This window comes from Panthera pardus, unplaced genomic scaffold (genome assembly GCF_024362965.1).
Source record: "Panthera pardus isolate Hobbes unplaced genomic scaffold, ASM2436296v1 HiC_scaffold_18, whole genome shotgun sequence".
Taxonomy (NCBI): Eukaryota; Metazoa; Chordata; class Mammalia; order Carnivora; family Felidae; genus Panthera; species Panthera pardus.
In genome coordinates this window covers 15,114,256-15,134,637 of record NW_026526743.1, presented here as the reverse complement: position 1 = coordinate 15,134,637, position 20,382 = coordinate 15,114,256, and the positions used below count along the sequence as shown (strand labels likewise).

At 50.2% G+C, this 20,382-nt stretch overlaps 1 protein-coding gene and 1 long non-coding RNA gene across 2 annotated transcripts in view; both read left to right on the top strand.

Moving 5' to 3' along the window:
• The window catches only part of LOC128778030 (uncharacterized), a 250,161-nt gene extending 248,111 nt beyond the window's left edge, over positions 1–2,050 (top strand). The window contains exon 5 of the long non-coding RNA XR_008423352.1: positions 2,037–2,050. This is a non-coding gene — a long non-coding RNA (uncharacterized LOC128778030). The remainder of the gene's footprint in view (positions 1–2,036) is intronic.
• A 1,863-nt stretch (positions 2,051–3,913) lies between these two features.
• On the top strand, positions 3,914–19,835 carry ACP7 (acid phosphatase 7, tartrate resistant (putative)). Its single transcript, XM_019432200.2, has 13 exons — positions 3,914–4,227; positions 4,979–5,260; positions 11,290–11,490; positions 11,798–11,980; positions 12,866–12,989; positions 13,203–13,265; positions 13,363–13,477; positions 13,568–13,675; positions 13,766–13,823; positions 13,901–13,968; positions 14,079–14,150; positions 16,894–17,031; positions 19,449–19,835. Exons 2-13 carry the CDS (start codon positions 5,140–5,142, stop codon positions 19,512–19,514), a joined length of 1,317 nt encoding a protein of 438 aa, XP_019287745.1. The 5' UTR covers positions 3,914–4,227; positions 4,979–5,139; the 3' UTR covers positions 19,515–19,835.
• The last annotated feature ends 547 nt before the right edge of the window (positions 19,836–20,382 follow it).

Here is a 20,382-nt window from a genome sequence, read left to right as displayed (position 1 = left end):
AATGGAATACTACTCGGCAACGAGGACGAATGGATTGCGTCACGCACCCAACCTGGATGAATTTCACAATCGTAGCGTTGAGGGAAAGAAGGCGACACAGGAGTTCATACTGTAGAATATCATTTACATGGTGTGGAAAAGAGGCGCAATGAAACTCCTGTCTCTAAGGAGGCATACTTAGGCAGTAAAACCTAAACCAGGTCAAAGTCAGTCCAGTAGGCACCTTCTCAGGGACGGAGAAAGTAGTGCCTGGGAGGAGGTGGGGAGGAGCTTATGGAAAGCTGGTAGAATTTGTTGCCTCACCTGGGTGGTGGTTATACAGGTACGGTCCCTTTGTCCTAATTCAGGAAGTGGACTACTTGTGTTTCAGGTACCCTGCATATGTACGTCGTATTTCACAAGGAAGAAGATTCAAATAATTTAAACATGATTTAGAGGGGCGCCGGGGTGGTTCAGTCGGTTGAGCGGCCGACTCCGGCTCAGGTCATGATCTCACAGTTCACAGGTTCGAGCCCTGTGTCGGGCTCTGTGCTGACAGTTCGGAACCTGGAGCCTGCTTGGGATTCTGTGTGCCCACCCCCCCCGCCCCTGCCCCTCCCCTGCTTGCACTCTGTTTCTCTCTCTCAAAAATAAATAAACATTAAAAAAATTTTTTTTTAATGATTAAGAAAAGGAAGCTCATCACAGCCTCAGGTTACAAACTGAGCAGACCAGATGTCTATGATATAGTAATCATTGGAAGGGACGTGCGTGGCCCTTGCTTTGTGCTGTTGTTTATTATCTGTTACCTTATTTCATCTTTATTACAACCCTCTGAGACAGTTACTACCATTATTCCCATTTAACAGATGGGGAAACTGAGGTCCGGTGAAGTTCAGTAACTTGCCGACGTCAGTCAGCGCTAGAGCTCGATCTAATCCCAGGCCGTCGGGCCCCAGAGTCTGTGCTCTGTTCACCACCACGAGACTCTCTCCTCTCTAAGGAGAAGCAGAAATAGGGAAGTAGAAGGCTATTTCTCAAAACACAAAGCTGTCTGATGAGAGGATCTGGAAATCGTTCTATGGCCGGCTGTCCGGACAACAGGGGAAGGCAGTGGTGGGAGTAGGGCTGGGGGGCAGGGCACAGGGAGCTGTGAGCCCCTCACCCACCACATCAGAGACCAGCAGGTATAAACAATTCTAGTGGGGCTTATTTATTGTTATTATTATTATTATTATTACTTATTTATTTTTCTACTGGGGCTTTTAACCGGAGCTGCTAGATGGAATTCAGCGGCTACGTGATTTTGGATAGGAAAGCCAATGACCTCTTTGCTTTCACTGCCCTTTAACTCAACAGTCCTCAAAGAGTGGTTGGGGAACCCCCGTGAATCCCCAAGACCTTTTTCAGGGCGTCAATGAGATCAAAACTCTTTTCTTTTCTTTTTTTCAAGTTTATTTATTTTTGAGAGAAAGAGAGAGTGCGTTCATGGACGCATGCACATGACTGGGGGAGGGGCAGACAGAGAGGGAGAGAGGAAATCCCAAGCAGGCTCTGCACCACCAGCCCAGAGCTGCAGGCGGGGCTTGAATTCACGAACCCGGAGAATGATCTGGGCTGAAATCAAAAGTCCGACGCTTAACCCACTGAGCCACCCAGGTACCCCAAAACTATTTTCATCATAATACTGAGATGTGTTCGTCCTTTTCACTCTCCGAAGGCTGCTCGACCTGTGGTGACATCATTGATAGGACGGCTAATGAAATGTGCGCATGTGTATTCTTGCGTTTGAAAAACTGCTCATTTTAGGGGCACCTGGGTGGCTCAGTGGGTTGAGTGTGGGACTCTTGATTTCGACTCAAGTCATGATCTCAGAGATCATGAGATGGAGCCTGGCGCTGGGATCCATGCTCACAGTGCAGAGCCTGCTTGGGCTTCTCTCTCTGTCTCTCTCTCTCTCTCTCTGCCCAGCGCCTCAAAATAAATAAACAAACTAAATAAAAACTTCTCGGGGCACCTATGTGGCTCAGTCGGTTGGGCATCTGACTTCAGCTCAGGTCATGATCTCGCGGTTCAGGAGTTTGACCCCCCAGCATCGGGCTCTGTGCTGACAGCTGGAGCCTGCTGCGGATTCTGTGTCTCCTTCCCTCTCTGCCCCTCCCCTGCTCGCACTCTGCCTCTGTCTCTGTCTCTCTCAAAAAATAAATAAACAAACTTAAGAAAAACATTTTAAAACCTCTCCTTTTATTTTTCTTGCATGACAAGTAGCAATGGATATAACCTGTGTGTGTGTGTGTGTGTGTGTGTGTGTGTGTGTGTACACAAAACGTCTTTGGGGTCCTCAATAATTTTTAAGAGGCTATAGAAGGGCTGCTGCGATTGAAATTTACCATGTCCTTCTGTCCTACTTTCAGACTTTCAGCTCTGCCACGAGAAGAAATCAAAGACGTTTTCAAATCCCACTGAGTCATTGCAAGCCACTCAACCGTCTTCTGCACATCCATTAAAACTTTGGAGTTTGCCATAATTTTCTGAACCTGCACTAGATCCTGAAGTTTAATGCATTAAGAAAGAAGCGCACATCTCACCGTATCATGTATTTGTTTTAAAAATGTTTCAATATTGGGGCGCCTGGGTGGTTCAGTCGGGTAAGCGTCCAACTCTTGATGTCCGTTCAGGTCACGCTCTCAGGGTCGGTGAGATCGAGCCCCACGTCGGGCTCTGTGCTGACAGTGCAGAGCTTCCTTGGGATTCTCTCTCTTTCTCCCACTCCCTCTCCCCTCTGTTCCTCCTCCACTCGCACTTTCTCTCTCTCTCTCAAAATAAATAAATAAACTTAAAAAAATTTTTAAAAATATTTCAAGATCTATAATTCAGTAGCATCGGTTTCCTTCGTAATCCTGTGTGTTTATTTCATGCCTGTAAAAACATGATTCAGGGAAGGGCTTCACCAGCCCGCCGGAAGCTCTTTAGCACAAAAAAAGTTTAGAAGCCTCAACTTCTGCAAGAAAAACGAAAAGCAAGGGCAACTTACAATTGGGGGTGGGAGTGGGAATTGAGGGTGTTTGAGGATGAAAGAATTGTGTATTGTTACATTTTAAGCTGTAAGGGATCCGAACAGTACAAAAGGCCCATCTGGAACCCCGCCCCCCTTCAGTGTCACTCCGAAATCTGTTGTACCCAACCTGGGGAAATTGCTGTACCTTGAATTACAAAAACCAAGTAGGTGGGGTCATTTTATCTGCTGCTGGGAAGAGAGAACAATCGAAAACCTGGACCCTTCATACTTTTTCTGCTGCTGGAGGAACCCCCAAACATATTTTGTGGCAAGCCACACTCAACCTCCGAACAGCTCCAGAAGGTTTACTGGAAAATTCTCACTTGCTCCCACCTAGACCTCAGACCCATTTCTGGAGTTCATGCAATAATAATAATAATAATAATAAAATAATAAAGCAGCTGATTCTTATCCAGCCTTTATTCTGGGCCAGGCCGGTTCTCAGCCTGAAATTGCCTCACCTGGTTTAAGCCTCACACCCGCCCATAAGATATGCACTATTAATACCTTCGTTTTACGCGAGAAGAAGCCATGGCTCAGCGAGGTTAAGCAACCCGCCGAGGGCGCACAGCCCAGAAGCGGCACTGTCTTTCTTGGATTTGGATTTTGTGTTTTCATTGTGCCCCGAGGTTGAGTGGGGGTTGCGGGGGGGGGGGGGGGGGGATGGGAATCCGTGAGCTAAGCTTGGAGAAGGAGGAAGGTGGAAGGGGTTTAGAGGAAGACGAGCCGGCTGGAAAGGATGGGGGAATCGAATCGCCTGGGTCGCAGACCCCCGCTGCTGGCACACGTGGGTACCGCGGGATCTGGCAGCTCCAGGGGTGGGAGCCAGCGTCCGTGCCCTGGGGGCTCCGCAGGCGCGGGGTGGGGCGCCTGGGGGACCAGCTCAGCCTTACCTGTCTCGGCGCTCATCTGGTGGTCAACCTGGAGGTGGTGGCTGCGGCGTACCAAACCTTTCTGGGCCCCCCATCCCACGCCCCGCCCTGGGTAGGGGGGTGGGGCGCCCAGGACCGGCCGGACCTGTGTGGCCCGGGGCCCGGGTTGCCTGGGGAGCCTGTCACCTCGAGAAGGCAGGCTCTTCCGGGGCTGGGACAGCTGTGGGCGGCAGGATGCCACGATGCCTGCAAACTCATAAATACCGCCGCCGCACGGGTGGCCAGAGACGCGCGTGCGGGCAGCTGGCGCCCCCGAGGGTGAGCCGGGGACCGGGAGGGCGTCCCCCGCCCCAGCTCCCGGCGTCCGGGCTGACGGTCCTGGCCCGGCTGTGCCCCGGCAGGTCCTGGGGGAGCTGGAGAGCGAACGGGAGCCGGCCAGAAGGGGCTGGGGAGAAGGGGGGTGGGTATGCAGGTGCAGCGCCGGGGGCGGGATTGGGGTCACCGAGGCAGGATGGGACGCTGGGGAGAGGGCAGAAAGGCTGGGGCCGCCTCCGGGAGGGTGGAATTCCGGGGGGGATCTGGGGTTGGAGTGGGGGGTTGGGGTCACTAACACCACTGGAGGACCACAAAGAGAGCGACGACGAGGTCTGAGAGCCGAGTGCAATGCTAGGGGTGGAGGTAAAAAGGTGAAAAAGCTGCGGTTGCTGAGAGCAGGCGGAGTGCTGGTTACGGGGTTGCCAAGGGCAACTTGCTACCCCGAGCCCCCACCCCACTCCCAAACCTGTCACCGAGAGTGAGCTGCGCTTAACGGCAGGAGCTCTGGGGCCGGGACCCCTGGGTTCCAGTCCCGGCTCCATCACATCCCCAGCTGTGCCCTGAATCACTGTTGCTCATTTCCCTCCTGGGTGACACAGGGGACACCCGGTGACACGGGGATCATCACAGTAGCCACCACACATAGGAATGTTGTGAGGCGCCCGTGACTTAATCTATGCAAAGTGCCTAGCACACAGCGAGTCTCGGGACATCGGGCGCTTGGTAATGATCAACACACTTGTTTTCCCTGCAGCATCCGGATAACCGTCCTGCCTCCCTCCCCCCAGCATCGCCTGCGCTCCCTCCACTCTGCCTCCCAGGCTCTTCGAGTGTTCCTGATTTGCGCGCTGTTCCGGAATCTGAGCTACTGTGGACCCCTCCCCTCCCCCATCTGTCCCTCACCGTCCCCTTACCATGCGCCTCCTTTGTCTCTGCTCGTCCTGCAGCTGTGTGCTCCTGTTTTTCTCCCTCGGAGTCCGAGGGGCCCCAGAGGCTCCCAGGGCCCCCCCTGAGCAAGTCCACCTGTCCTACCCGGGTAAGTTTCTGTGAGCACTTCCTGGGCATTTCCCCGGGAGGCCCAGTGGGTTGGGGGCTCCGGAATCCCGTGCCAATTGTTGTGGGACCTTGGGCTTGCCCTTCCTGAGCCGCGGTTGTCTGCCTCTGTTAAATGGGGGTTCCGAGCAGTGGTGCCTCTGGCTGTGTGGGAAATGATTACCGCGTCCACCCGGTGGTAAGCATTCCCCAAAGGGGGCTGCTATTGTCCCTGCCCATTGTGTCCCCACAAAGCTGCCTCCTGATCCTTGATCTAGAGGCCGTGGTGCCCTGTGGCGGTAAGGCCTTGGACCCTGGAGCCTCTGTACCCAAACTTCCCGGGTTTTAATCCTAGTGTAAGTAGTTTAATCTTACTTACCTGCTGTGTGACCATGGGCCAGTGACTTAACCTCTCTGGTCTCAGCGTCCTCATCTGGAGAATGGGAAAATGTTAGTGTGACCTCACGGCGGGGAGTAAATGAGATATTACCTGTGAAGGGGCAAAGCGGAGCTTGGCCTGCGTGCATCCATGCTTCTCCCACATTTTTGTCTCAGGGCCCCTTGGCACAGCTAAAAATTATTGAGAACCTCAAAGACCTTTGGTTTATGTGAGCTATAGCCAAATATTTGCATCTTAGAAACTAAAACTGAGGCATTTACAAATTTTAAGTCATTTAACGTGAACACTAATAAATCCGCTCTGCATTAGGTAAATGGCATTTTTCATGAGATATTACTATGCAAAAGAAAAGAAATTTCATGAGAAGAGCAGCACTGGTTTACATCTTTCTAAGCCTCTTTAATGTCTGGCTTCATAGGAGACAGCCAGATTCTCCCCACATCTGCTTCTGCTGCTGTTTCAATAGGTTGCTTTGGATGATACCTAGGAAAAAAATTTGGTTTCTCACGGGCACTTGGTTGAAACAGGGAGGAGGCTTTTTTCATTATTATTTTTTTTTTAATTTTTTTAATGTTTTATTTATTTTTGAGACAGGGAGAGACAGAGCATGAACAGGGGAGGGTCAGAGAGAGGGAGACACAGAATCTGAAACAGGCTCCAGGCTCTGAGCTGTCAGCACAGAGCCCGACGTGGAGCTCAAACTCACGGACCGCGAGATCATGACCTGAGCTGAAGTCGGCCGCTTAACCTACTGAGCCACCCAGGCGCCCCTCTTTATTATTTTTTTAATGTTTTATTTTATTTTTGAGAGAGAGAGAGAGAGAGAGAGAGATGGAGCATGAGCAGGGGAGGGGCAGAGAGAATGGGAGACACAGAATCTGAAGCAGGCTCCAAGCTCTGAGCTGGCAGCACAGAGCCCTCTGTGGGGCTTGAACTCATGAGAGGTGAGATCATGACCGATGCAGAAGTCAGACCCCCAACCGGCTGAGCCACCCAGGCGCCCCCGGAGAGCAGGCTTTTAAAAGGAGTTTCAAATTATTGTGCCTATAGCTTTTCGATAGCGCACCAAATCTCAGCACACAGCCCTGTCTGTCTTTCAAATAATTTTAGCTTTTTATTTTGCAATAATTTTAGACTTATGGAAGAGTTGCAGAGAGAGTGCAGAGTTCCTGTACCCCCTTCACCCAGCTTCCCGAAATGTCAATGTCTTACGTACCCATGGTACCGTTGTCAAGGCTAAGAAATTAACATTGGCATCATATCACTAACTGAACTATGGACTTCACCCATCTTTCCACTAATGTCTTCATTCTAATCCAGGATCCAACCCACGACTCCACACTGCTTCTGACTCTATGTCTCTAATCTCCTCCTCTCTGTAACAGCTCCTGAGTCTTTCCTTGTTGTTTTTTTGTTTGTTTGTTTTTAAAAAAAATTTTTTTTAACGTTTATTTATTTTTGAGACAGAGACAGAGCATGAGCGGGGGAGGGGCAGAGAGAGAGGGAGACACAGAATCAGAAGCAGGCTCCAGGCTCTGAGCCATCAGCCCAGAGCCCGACGCGGGGCTCAAACTCACGGACCGTGAGATCGTGACCTGAGCTGAAGTCAGACGGTTAACCGACTGAGCCACCCAGGCGCCCCTGTTTGTTTGTTTTTTTAATGTCCTTGACACTTGAGGAAGAGTGTGGCCTAAAGGTTAGTTGCAATGTAGAACCTGAAACTCACAAACACACTGCTTTGGCGTTTGTTGACCAGCTGACCCAGGACAAGGCACTTTGCCTGGAAGCCTCTGTAAAATGGAACAACGATAAAACCCATCTCATGGTGCTGCTGTGGAAATCCAGTGGGATGACAGCTGTCCCTTGTTTGGCCTGCACAGTAACAAGAGCAAATACACTCTTACTAAGTCCCTCAGATAGATAACTCACTTCACCTCAAATTGGATCTTATGCTGTAGGTACTATTGGTACTCCCATTTTACAGGAGCATAAACTGAGGCTCGTGGAGGTGAGGAGTCTGACCCTGGGTCACGCAGTCTGGAATTTGAACGCAGGCAGGCTGGCTCAAGAGCCTAAGATATTTGTTTTAAAACTTTAACTTGTACTCATTAAAACAATTTTTTTTTAATATATTTATTTATTTTCGAGAGACAGAGCGCAAGCGGGGGAGGGGCAGAGAGAAAAGGAGACACAGAATCCAAAGCAGGCTCCAGGCTCCGAGCTGTCAGCACAGAGCCCAACGCGGGGCTCGAACTCACAAACCGTGAGTTCATGACCTGAGTTGAAGTCAGATGCTTAACCGACTAAGCCACCCAGGCGCCCCCCCCCCCCCACCCCGCTTGTACTAATTTTAGATTTAACAGAAAATTAGAGTTTCCTTCTCCCCCGGTTTCTCTTAGTGTTATGTTAGCGTCTTACATAATTACGGTCTGATTAAGCCGGGAGGTTAACATTGGTACAATACTATTAACTGAACTAGAGACCCTGTTCCTATGTCAGCACTTTTTCCGCTTGGTTATTTTGTCATTCAGCATTTAGTTGTTCTCCTTAGTCATCTCCAATCTGCCAGTTGCAAAGTCTTTCCTTGTCTTTCGTGCTCTCGACATTACTTAGCACTGAGCAGTTATTTTGTAGGGTAGCCCTCATTTGGGGCTGGTCAGGCATTTTCTCAAGATTAGGATGAAGTTATGGGTTTTTCTGGCAAGACTATCACCGCTGCGATGTTGTGTCTTTCCCGGTACCTGTTATCAGAGAGTTCATGATGCTGACACAGTTTATGGCTGTTACTGAGGCTGTTAACCTTCACCGCCTGGTTACAGGGGTGCGTTGCTGGGTTTCTCCAGGGCAGGATTTTTATTCTTCCCTTTGTGGTTAATGAGTATCTTGGGGGAGATTCCTTGAGACCATGCAAATGAATGTTTCTCTTGAAACTTCCTCCAGCCAATTTTGGCAGCTGCCAGTGGATCTTGCCTGCAACAATTGTTAGGTGGTGTTTGCCTAGTTGTGACTTTGTAACTTTCTAATTCCCTGTCTCCATCTAACGGAAACTTTTCTGTAGGGAAAGCTGTTCCTTCCCCCCTTCATCCATCCATCCATCCATCCATCCATCCATCCATCCATCCTTTTATGTCAGTATAGACTTACAGATACCCACTGTTCCATTGGTTAAATATACAGTACTATTGTTATTTACTTTGTGGCTCAAACTGTCCCAGATTTGGTCTTCTGGATTTCTTTCAGATTGGCTTCTGTGTTCTTTCAACAAACCCCCATCATTTTTGGAGCACTTCCTCTTTTTCTGGGACCATAGGTTATTCCAGGCTTATCTTGTATATTTCCTGCCCCATCTTTGGAATCAACCGCTTATCCAAGGAGCCCCAGTTTCTTTCACTGGAGAATGGGTATTTAGAAACTAAGATCTGAGCACTCGGTGTGCTCGCGGCTACCGAGGTATCATTGCTTCCAGGCCCTTTCACAGAGCTAGGCAGCATGTGTGTGTGTGTGTGTGTGTGTGTGTGTGTGTGTGTGTGTGTGTGTTACACGCGCATGCGCACATCTGTATTTTCACGTCTATCTGTGTGTATACACTACATACCATGAGATCATGCTGATACCTCTGATTCTAAATCGAGGATTTATTTTGGCCATTTTCTTTCCTTGTTTGTAATTTCTCTCGCCAGCTTCGAGAAACCTACCTTCCACTTCTACAACATGCTTGCTTATTTGCTCAATGCGAGTATGGGCATAAAGCGGTTCTGGAGAACCTTTAGTAGGTGACAGCGTGTGTGTGGTCCTTTTCCTCTGTAGTCCTTTTATTTTTTATTTTTCTGAAAGGAGAGAGGTTTTGGGTTTTTTTTTTTTAAGGTTTATTTTATTTATTTTGAGAGAGACAGAGACAACGTGGGTCAGAGAGGGGCAGAGAGAAAGGGAGACCCAGAATCTGAAGCAGTTCCAGTCTCTGAGCTGTCAGCACAGAGCCCAACGGGGCGCCCGAACCCACAAACCGGGAGATCATGACCTGAACTGAAATCAAAAGTCAGGCACTTAACCGACTGAGCCACCCAGGCGCCCCACCCCTGTTCACTTTTTAAGTATAGTTACCTCCATTGGTCGGTATTTATATTCCATACTGGCTTCTCCCCACCTCCTTGGTGGCTTTAATTGTTAGTTTATTTGGGGCGTGCGTGAAGGAAATTTGAAGCGGGACTATAATTCTAAGAGTCAGAATTACACAAAAAAGGTAGTGTTTTCTCCCCTGGTCTTTCCTGTTCCGTTCCTGTCCCCCCCTTTTCTACCCCATCCACCCCATGTAAGTAACCCATCTATTTCCTTTCTGCTGTATCCTTCCTGTATTTCTTTGGTAGAAACGAGTAGATAACTTGTGTATATCCTCTTACATGAAGAGTAGCTGACTATAGGCACAAATAAGGGAGGGGCAGAGAGAGAGAGGGAGACAGAATCCCAAGCAGGCTCCAGGCTCCGAGCTGTCAGCACAGAACCAGGCGCGGGGCTTGAACTCACCAACCGCGAGATCATGACCTGAGCTGAAGGCGGACGCTTAACTGAGCCACCCAGGTACCCCGACATTTAAGAATTTTGAACGGTCACTTAAAAGTTTGGATTTCTGGGTGCCTGGGTGGTTCAGCCCGTTAAGGGGCCAGCTCTTGATTTCGGCGCAGGACGTGATCTCACGGTTCGTGGGATTGAGCCCCGCATCCCGCTCCGCGCTAAAGCATGGAACCTGCTTGGGATTCTCACTCTCTCTCTCTTTCTGTCTCAAAATAGATAAATACATTTTAAAAAATGTTTTAAAAAGTTTGTATTTGTGTGTACATCTATATATCTATATCTATGTCTATATCTATATCTATGTCATGTAAAACCACCACATAGAGACTTACTCTAGAAGTTGACAGATTTCGTGGCACTGGGCCCACATGGTGGCTGTCACCAGAGCCAGCGATGGCCGCCCCTTTGAGATAGGGCAGGGTCTACAGTTGGCCACACACACCATAACTCCTTGCTGCCTTATTCCTTCCAGCTGGCCCTTGTCTCCGTTTATATTACCCAGCAGGCTTCTAGACATCTAAATTTATAACCCCTAAATAATATCAGGTATGGGGGTGCCTGGTGACATTGGGGAGCCTACCTGAGATTCTCTCTCTCTCTGCCCCTCCCCAGCTCGCACTCTCTCTCTCTCTCAAAGAAATAAATTAAAAAAAAAAATTTTTTTTTTAAGTCATGTATGTAAAGTGGCACAAGGTCTGCACAGAGTGAATAATGATATTAATAATGTAATCCCAGCTGCACTGTTGCAGGCGCTTTACTTGTATTTACTCACCTAAGCCTCATCAAAACCCTGTAGAGTAGATATTATCGTCATTCTACCTTACAGGTGAGGAAACTGGGGCTCAGAGAGGTGAAGCGACTTGCTCAGGGAAGCACAGCTTAGAAACGGCAGAGCCGGGATTGGACTTGGGGAGCTCCGGAACTGTGTCCCTTGACTCCTCGGTGTTCCGGAGCTCTTAGTTATTGGCCCTCGCTCTCTGTGCATCCTTCCCTTCCCCCCCTCTCAGCCCCCCCCCCCCCCCCAGGCCTCACCGCCCAGCCCCACTCTGTTCCTTTCTCCCCAGGTGAGCCAGGCTCCATGACGGTAACCTGGACCACATGGGTCCCCACCCACTCTGAAGTGCAGTTTGGCCTACAGTTGACGGGGCCCCTGCCCCTCCGGGCCCAGGGCACCTTCAGCCCCTTCGTGGATGGGGGCATCCTCCGGCGGAAGTTCTATATACACCGAGTCACGCTGCGGGGGCTGCTGCCGGGGGTCCAGTACGGTGAGAGGGCCCCCGGACCCAAGTGTTGAGGGGAGCAGGAAGAGGAGTGCGGTGTAGACTAGAAGCTACTACCACCAGCAGGGGGCTCGGGCTGGGCTGGTAACTGCTCTGTTTACCCGGACCCCATTGTAGGAGACCTTGAAGATGAAAATGGAAGGCGCTGGGGTCCGGGGCCGGGTGGACCAGAGGGCACGGGTCAGAACCCTTCGATTCCCCACCGCCTCCCCCCACCAGCTGAAGGTGGATGGCGGTGGAGGAGACGGCCGGGGGTGCCCCTCGCTGACCACGACCTTTCCCTTTCCCTCAGTTTACCGCTGCGGCAGTTCTCGGGGCTGGAGCCGTCGGTTCCGCTTCAGGGCCCTGAAGAACGGTCCCCACTGGAGTCCCCGCCTGGCTGTGTTTGGGGACCTGGGGGCTGACAACCCGAAGGCCTTACCCCGGCTGCGCAGGGACACCCAGCAGGGCATGTATGATGCTGTTCTCCATGTGGGTGAGGCATCGGCAAGGGTGCGCCCGGAGGTGTGGGGTGGGGCGTGGGTGGGAGGACTGTTGAGGGGACCTGGCCGGGGCCAGTGTGGTTCTGAAGGGACCGGGGATGCGCCTGACCTTGGCGATGGTGTCTATGGTTAACCAGAACGCGCGGGTGAGAATCCCAGCTCCAACACGTAGAGCGTTGCTTTTGTCCTCTGCGTTATTCCCCTGTGACAGCTGAGACTGGGTCAGAATTCACGGGACTGTCGTCGTGACTAAATAGTTGACATTGCCCAGCATGCTGTAAGTGCTACATGTTCATTGTCATTATCATTGCTGCTGTGGCTTCAAGGGACAGGGAAACAGATGGGAGATGGAGATTGGGGCTGATAAGGTTCAAGGCCGCAGACTCTGGAATCAGACTCTCGGGGCTTGATTCCTGGGTCTTTACTAGCCAGCCTTGTGACCTTGCACGGGCCCCCTGGGCCTCAGTTTCCCCGTTTGAAGTGAGGTCATAATAATATCCACCTCAGAGGGTGTATTGAAGATTCAGGTGATCAAGAATGTAAAGCATTTGGAACTGTGCCTGGTACGAAACCAGTATCAGACTGTGTCGGTCTTAACATCGTTGTCCTGGGAGGGGACAAGAGGGCGGGCAAAGATGTGGGCCGGTGTAATCAGAGCACAGGAGACCAGCACGGTCCTGCGGGGGGGGGGGGGGGGGGGGCGCTCAGACCAGAGTTTCGGGAAACAGTCCCAAGGGCACAGGTGGGTGGGTGTGAGGTAGGGATCGGAGAACCGGGATGGCTCCGAGCCGGAGTTACAGCCGACTGAGCAGCTGTCTCAGTCCTGGCAGAAGGAGAGCCGGGCCTGGGTCCTCACTCTCTCCCCGCCCGCCCCTCAGGAGACTTTGCCTACAACATGGATCAGGACAACGCGCGCGTCGGCGACAAGTTCATGCGGCTCATCGAACCTGTGGCCGCCAGTCTGCCCTACATGACCTGCCCTGGGAATCATGAAGAGCGCTAGTGAGGGCCGAGGGCTTCAGGGTGGGCGGGGGCCTGAGCGGTGAAAACAGATGTGTCCTTCTTAGTGTCTCACCTTAGTCCCTCGTGCTGCAGCTGCTGATTAGTGGAGATAAGGGCTAGGCTGGGAGCCAGACCCAGCCCGGAAGTGGGGAGGTGGGGGTGGGACCGTAGAACCCAGAGTCTCTTCCCACCCCTTTATTTCCTTTTATCCAGCAACTTCTCTCACTACAAGGCTCGCTTCAGCATGCCGGGGAACAACCAAGGCCTGTGGTACAGGTAATCTGGGGGACCTGGGGGACTGGCTCCCCTCCCCCGAAGGGCGGGAGATGCAGAGGAGACCCCGCCTTCGACCCATGCCCTTTGACCCCTCCAGCTGGGATCTGGGCCCCGCGCACATCATCTCCTTCTCCACCGAAGTGTATTTCTTCCTCAATTATGGCCGCCACCTCGTGGAGAGACAGTTCCACTGGCTGGAGAGCGACCTCCAGGTAACCTGGCTGGAGGTCCCCTCTCATCCCCTGACCAGCCTGCCCTCCCCTCCCCTCTCCCTGCCTCTCACTCCGGGCCCTTCTCTCCAGAAAGCCAATAAGAACCGGGCGGCCCGGCCGTGGATCATCACCATGGGCCACCGGCCCATGTACTGTTCCAACGCAGACTTGGACGACTGTACATGGCATGAAAGCAAGGTGGGGACCCCCTCCCCGGGGGCGGGGTGCCGAGCGCCACGTGGGGGGCCGGCCCGATTCACCACTCACCTCCTCTGTCGCCCTGCCCAGGTTCGCAAAGGCCTCCTTGGCAAGTTGTATGGGTTGGAGGACCTTTTCTACAAACACGGTGAGTGACCCGGGGGAGTTCCCCGCCCCCGATCTCTCCAGGGTCAAGGGGCTTGACCCCCGCTTTTTCTGTCTCAGGGGTCGACCTGCAGCTGTGGGCTCACGAGCACTCGTACGAACGGCTGTGGCCCATTTACGACTACCAGGTGAGGCTCAGGGAGGGCCAAGGGCCCGTGTGGCCGGTGTCAGTGGACCCCTGGACGCCCCGGGGTGTGGCCTGTTGTGACATGCCCCTCCTCCTCGCTCCCTTCTCCAGGTGTTTAATGGCAGCCGAGAGATGCCGTATACCAACCCCCGAGGCCCCGTCCACATCATCACTGGATCTGCTGTGAGCAGGGCGGGAAGGGGGCGCCTTCGGCTTCTTGCCTCTTGACTTTCATCGCCTCTTGTACTGGCCTCGGTGCCAGGTGCTTTGTATAGTCACCATCACCAACTCTCAACCCGAGAGCGTTAGGTGCCCCTAGTAGCATGCCCATTGTACAGATGTGGACACAGAGGCACAGGCAGTCAGATGCTCGTTCAGTAGTGGGTTCAGTAAGTGGCAGGGGTTGCCCCGGTCACCGGATGATCCAGGGGCACCGGGCTTATCATTATCCTCATCGCACCTCAACTCCAGACTAGTCCCATTCCCCCGAGCTTCTCACTAACGACCGCCCCCTGTTCCGGGATCCCACACTGTGTCCAGTATCTTGTGTCTCCCGAGTCTTGTCCCATCGGTGACGGTTCCTCCGTCTTCCGTTGTCGTTCATCCTTCACATTGCGGAAGACTCCCGGCCAGTTGTCTGGCAGAATGGCCCTTGGGTCTGGGCATGTCTGACGCTGAGCCTCGGGTTATGCATTCGGGGCAAGACAGTGCCCGGACGTCACCCAGAAGTGATGGTGTGACCGGGGATGACGTGCCGTCTGCGTGTCTCATTCCTGGAGGTGTTTCCCTGCGTCACCTGGTGAAGGAGGTGTCTGCTGGGTTCCTCCACCGTGAATGTATTATGGCCCCCTTTCTAATTAATAAGTGTCTTCAGGGAGATACTTTGCCGCCATGCAAATATCCCGTCTGTCCTCAAGCTTTCACCCACTGAGTGTTGAATCCCTTGGCGGGTCTTGCCAGCAAGAATTATTACTGTGGTGTTCTAACGGGGAGCTTCTATTTCCCGCGTTCCTCCTAGATTTATTAATTAGAAGCCTCCCATGAGGAAAAGTTGTCCCTTCTGTTCCATTTATGTAGTTAGTTATTGATTTATACCAGTCTGGACTCCCAGGTAATGATTCTATCCTGTGGGCGATAATCTGATACGACCGCTATTGCCTTACTGCTCCTGTTTGGGCCACTGGGAAGGCTTCCGGTCAGGTGCTGTGTTTTTTTTCCCACGTGCCCCTGTCATTTGGTGAGCACTTCCTTATTTTTTGGCGCTCCAAGGTGCTCCAGGATCATCTTGTGTTTTCCTGCCCCCCCGCCCTCTGCCTTGCAATCACTCATTTCTGCAAGGAGAGAGGGCTTGTTTTTTAAGCCAGTTCTTAACAAATCAGGACGATCAAAGTAAGAACCACTTGTGACAAAAGTTCAAACAGTGCAGGGGGCAGGAGGTGAACACCAGCTCTCCACACCCCTTCGTAGTCCTACTCTGTTCTGGCTCTTGGATGGCATTTTAGAATGTTCTCTGCATGTACAACGGAGTCATTGTCTTGATAGAGATGTGTTACTGTATTGCCCACTTTTAAAAAACAACTTGGATCATGCTTCATACCCTAGGGGTTCTCAGCTTTGGTGCGCATACCATGGGGAAGTTTTAAAACTCCCATGTCTGGGCCCCACTCCACAACAAACATGAGAATCTTCGAGAAAGGGGCCCTGACATTGGCCCCGTGTTGGCCACCACCTGGAGCAGGAAATAGACTGTGGTCAGCACCAGAAGACTCGTCATACCCCTACGTGATCGCTGTTCTGAACTTTAATCAGCAGAGATTGGTTTTTTTCTTTGATTTTAAATTTTGACATTCCTTCAGACTCCCAGAACAGTTGCAAAAATACAAAGACTTTCCATATCCCCTTTACCAACATTTCCCAAGTGTGAACATTTAGCTGCCTTTGTTGTAATCTCTATGTTATTTTATTTGCTGTAGTTATTATTCTATTATTAATGTTCTATAATTTTATCTTATTATATATAATTATTACTAATATATATTATTACTCCTGGAGAGATCATTTGGGACTCTGCCAATATCTGGCTATTCCTCAAACTTTCACCATTAGTTTCACGATCTACTGATGATTCTTGCTTCCATCTGTTATTACAGTGATGGCTGCTTCCATCCGTTATTATAGTGATGGCTGCTTCCATTAGTTATTATAGTGATGGCTGCTTCCATCCGTTATTATAGTGATGGCTGCTTCCATTTGTTATTATAGTGATGGCTGCTTCCATTAGTTATTATAGTGATGGCTGCTTCCATCCGTTATTATAGTGATGGCTGCTTCCATTAGTTATTATAGTGATGGCTGCTTCCATTAGTTATTATAGTGATGGCTGCTTCCATTAGTTATTACAATGATGGCAGTCCCTCATGGTCTCTGCTCATGTCGCCTGGTGTTTGTTGTTTGTAGAGGATGAGCACACCCTCTCCCCCAGGCACTGGTGATTTAAAAAGCTTTCTTGGGGAGTCTGCTGTGCAGCCAGTGTTGAGACCCACCGGTTTTTATCTATTTTGCATTTTCCCTTTTATTATCCATCTTGGCCACCTTTCTGTAGAGCCCTGCTTTGTGATGGCTGTGCTATAATTTATTTAACGGACCCCCACTGATGGGCATTTGGGTGACTTCCAGCTCAGGGCTTTTACAGAAAATGCTGCAGTGGGCAGTCTTTTCCAGCCATGCACTTTTCTAGAAGTCAGAGACCCAGGGCACAGGAAGCCTGGCTGGGTCGAAACCCTCAATGCTGAGCATCAGTGAGGTCAAGTCTTAACGGATTTTGCCCTCCTTGGGGGCAGGAGGGTCCTGGCCCTGGAGGTTGTTTCTGCTCCTTGTGGGTCCTCCACCCTCCCCAGCCCTGGGTCTGAATGATTCTATCTGGCAGGGCTGTGAGGAGCGGCTGACCCCCTTCTCCCTCTTCCCGCGGCCCTGGAGCGCCTTGCGCGTGAAAGAGTACGGGTACACGCGGCTGCACATCCTCAATGGAAGCCACATCCACATCCAGCAGGTGTCCGACGACCAGGTCAGTGAACAGTGGTCCAATCACCTCCCTGAGTAACCGGGCCTGGCGTGTTCTGGAGTCAAGTGGTTAAAAACAGGGACTTCAGGGGTGCCTGGGTGGCTCAGTCGGTTAAGCGGCCCATTTACTCTCAGGTCATGATCTCCCGCTTTGTGAGTTCGAGCCCACATTGGTCTCTGTGCTGACAGCTCAGAGCCTGCTTCGAGTTCTGTGTCTCCCCTCTCTCTGCTCCTGCCTTGCTCACCCTCTGTTTCTCTCTCTCTCTCAAAAAAAATGAACATTAAAAAATTAAAAAAACCAAAACCAAAACAAAACAAAAAACAAAAACACACGGACTCCAGAGCTGGAAATCCTGGGTTCAAATCCTGCCTCTGCTACTTACCAGCTGGATGACCTCGAACAACTTATTTCAACTATTTGAGCCACAATTTTCCCATCTGTTAAAGGGGATGATAATAGTTGAATGACTTATGATAGAGAAGTGCTGAGAACAGTTTCCCAAACATGGTAAATTCCATAGGTGTTTATCAACATGAAGCAGGGACTGAAAGAGGTGGGAAACCAATATGACATGTGGGTGGCTGAGACGGCTTAAGGTTAGATGCACCCAAATAATCACGGTTCACCATTATTTTTGCCACTGTAATTTTATTTTTTTTATTTTTTATTTTTTTTATTTTTTTTTCAACGCTTTTTATTTATTTTTGGGACAGAGAGAGACAGAGCATGAACGGGGGAGGGGCAGAAAGAGAGGGAGACACAGAATCGGAAACAGGCTCCGAGCCATCAGCCCAGAGCCTGACGCGGGGCTTGAACTCACAGACCGCGAGATCGTGACCTGGCTGAAGTCGGACGCTTAACCGACTGCGCCACCCAGGCGCCCCAACCACTGTAATTTTAAAATAATAATTATGATGATGATTTATTGAGCACCTGTTGTATATCCGATGCTGTGCTAGATGCTTTCCATCTCGTAGTATTTGAATCACGAGAACCATCACATGGGGTGGGTTTTCTTTCCATTTTACAGATGAGATAACTGAGGCTTAGAGACAGGAAATAATTTTCCAAGGGTCACACAGCTGGAGGGTGACAGAGCTGGGATATGACCCTGAAGACCATATTCTTTTCTTCTTCTTCTTCTTCTTCTTCTCCCCCTCCCCCCTCCTCAACTATGTTCTTTTTATTATAAATAACTTCCATTTATCGAGCCCCACGCGCTCCGGGGGTAGGCTTATGTGTTATCCCATTCGGTTCTCCCAGTGTGTAGAATATGGAAGTTAAGGCTCAGAGTTGGATAATGTGCTTACAGTCATGGAGAGAGAGCCGTTGCACTGGGATGTAAGTGAGGTTTGTCTGACCCTGGGGTTTGTGCTTATAATAATATCCGACACTTATATAATCCTTGCCATGCTCTGGGGCCCCTTCAGAAACATCCTTCGGGGTGCCTGGGTGGCTCAGTAGGTTGGGCATAGGCCTCTGGGTTTCTGCTCGGGTCATGATCTCACAGTTCATGGGTCTGAGTCTCAGGTCCGGCTCTGCACCGGCAGAGTGGATCCTGCTTAGGATTCTCTCTCTCCCCCCTCCCCGCCCCTCCCCTACATGTGCACACACGCACTCTCCCTCAAAATACATAAACTTTTAAAAGTATAAAAAATAAAAATTGGCGCCAAAAAAATAAATAAAAATAAAAAATAATAAAAATAAGTAAAAAATAAAAATAAATAAAAGTAAAAAATAATAAAAATAAGTAAAAAATAAAATAAATAAAAATAAAAAATGATAAAAGTAAGTAAAAAATAAATAAAAATAATAAATAATAAGTAATAAAAATAAGTAAAATATAAAATAAATAAAAATAAAAACAATACAAGTAAGTAAAAATAAAATAAAAAAAAATAAAAGTAAATAAAAATAAAAAATAATAAAAATAAGACGTAAATAAAAATAAAAAATAATAAAGGTAAATAAAAATAAAAATAAAAATAAAAATAATAAAAATAAGTAAGAAATAAATAAAAATAAAAAATAATAAAATTAAGTAAAAATAAAATAAAAATAAAAAATAAAAGTAAATAAAAATAAATAAAAATAAATAATAAAAATAAGTAAGAAATAAATAAAAATAAAAAATAATAAAAGTAAAAAATAATAAAAATAAAAATAAAACATAAATAAAACATAAATTTAAAAAGCCCTCTACAAATAATCTCATTTCATTCCTACAAGATCTATGATGTACGTGCTATAACTATCATGCCCATTTTTCAGATGAGGAAAACTGAGGTTCAGAGAGGTCTAGCAATTTGTCCCGTCTCACACAGCCCATTAAAGGTAGAGCTGGAATTTGAATCCAAGTCCGTGGCCCTGGAGTCTGAACGTCCAGCTGTCATTACCTCCTTTGTTTTTGTCCCTTGCAGGACGGGAAGATTGTGGACGACGTCTGGGTGGTGAGACCCCTGCTTGGCCGGATGATGTACCTCTAGGCCCAGGGGCAGCCCTGGTCAGGAGCCCTGGGCCTTGGTGCCTTGGCTAGTGTGACCGGACGCTGCCCAGGCCCGGGTGGAGAGTCAGGGCGGGCCTTGTCTCCCAGCCCTTCTGAGGCCCCATGTGGGGTGGACACAGCCCTCCGGGAGCTGGGGCCGCTCTCCCCTCCTGGAGAGGTGGGGGTGCCCTCTGGCTGTAACGAGAGGGCAGGTGTACAGGCACCGAGGGAGGCGGGCGCCGGGCAGCCCTGCTCTCCTGCATAGCACTGACGGGGCGGGGCGCCCACGGGGCCTCTGGAATAAAGAGGCTCATCGCTGCGACTCTGCACTTCCGCTGGGGGTGCCCCCTGGCCGGTCTCCTCTCCCTCCCGCGCATCACCGGCCCCGAGTCAGCAGGGTGGGCACGGCCGTCATGACACCACTCTCCGGCAGGTGGCGCTGGTGACTCTCTCCTGGGCGGGCCTTCCGGCCCAAGGCGTGCCAACCGGTGTTGCTTTGTGCCTCAGTTTCCCAGCCCAGCACTGATTTATCCTGGAGGGGAGAAGTGTTAACACTCCTGCCTCCAAGCTAGTGGTGCTTACACGGACCTGCCTGTTTTCTTCCCCTTTCCCCTTCCTCTTCTCAGCCCCCTCTGTCTTTCTCCTCGACCATTATTTACTGGGCGTCTACCGTGTACCAGGCCCTGTTCTCAGCCCTGGGGGACCCCTGTGAACAAGTCCGAGATCTCTGCCTTCACGGAACTCATGCCCTAACCAGGGGGTCAGAGAGCAAACACAATAAGAAAAATCGGAAGCAGGGTAGCTATTGATAAGTTCTCCCCCAAAGCAGGGAAGGGCCATGAGGGGGGACACTTGTAATTTTCACCAGG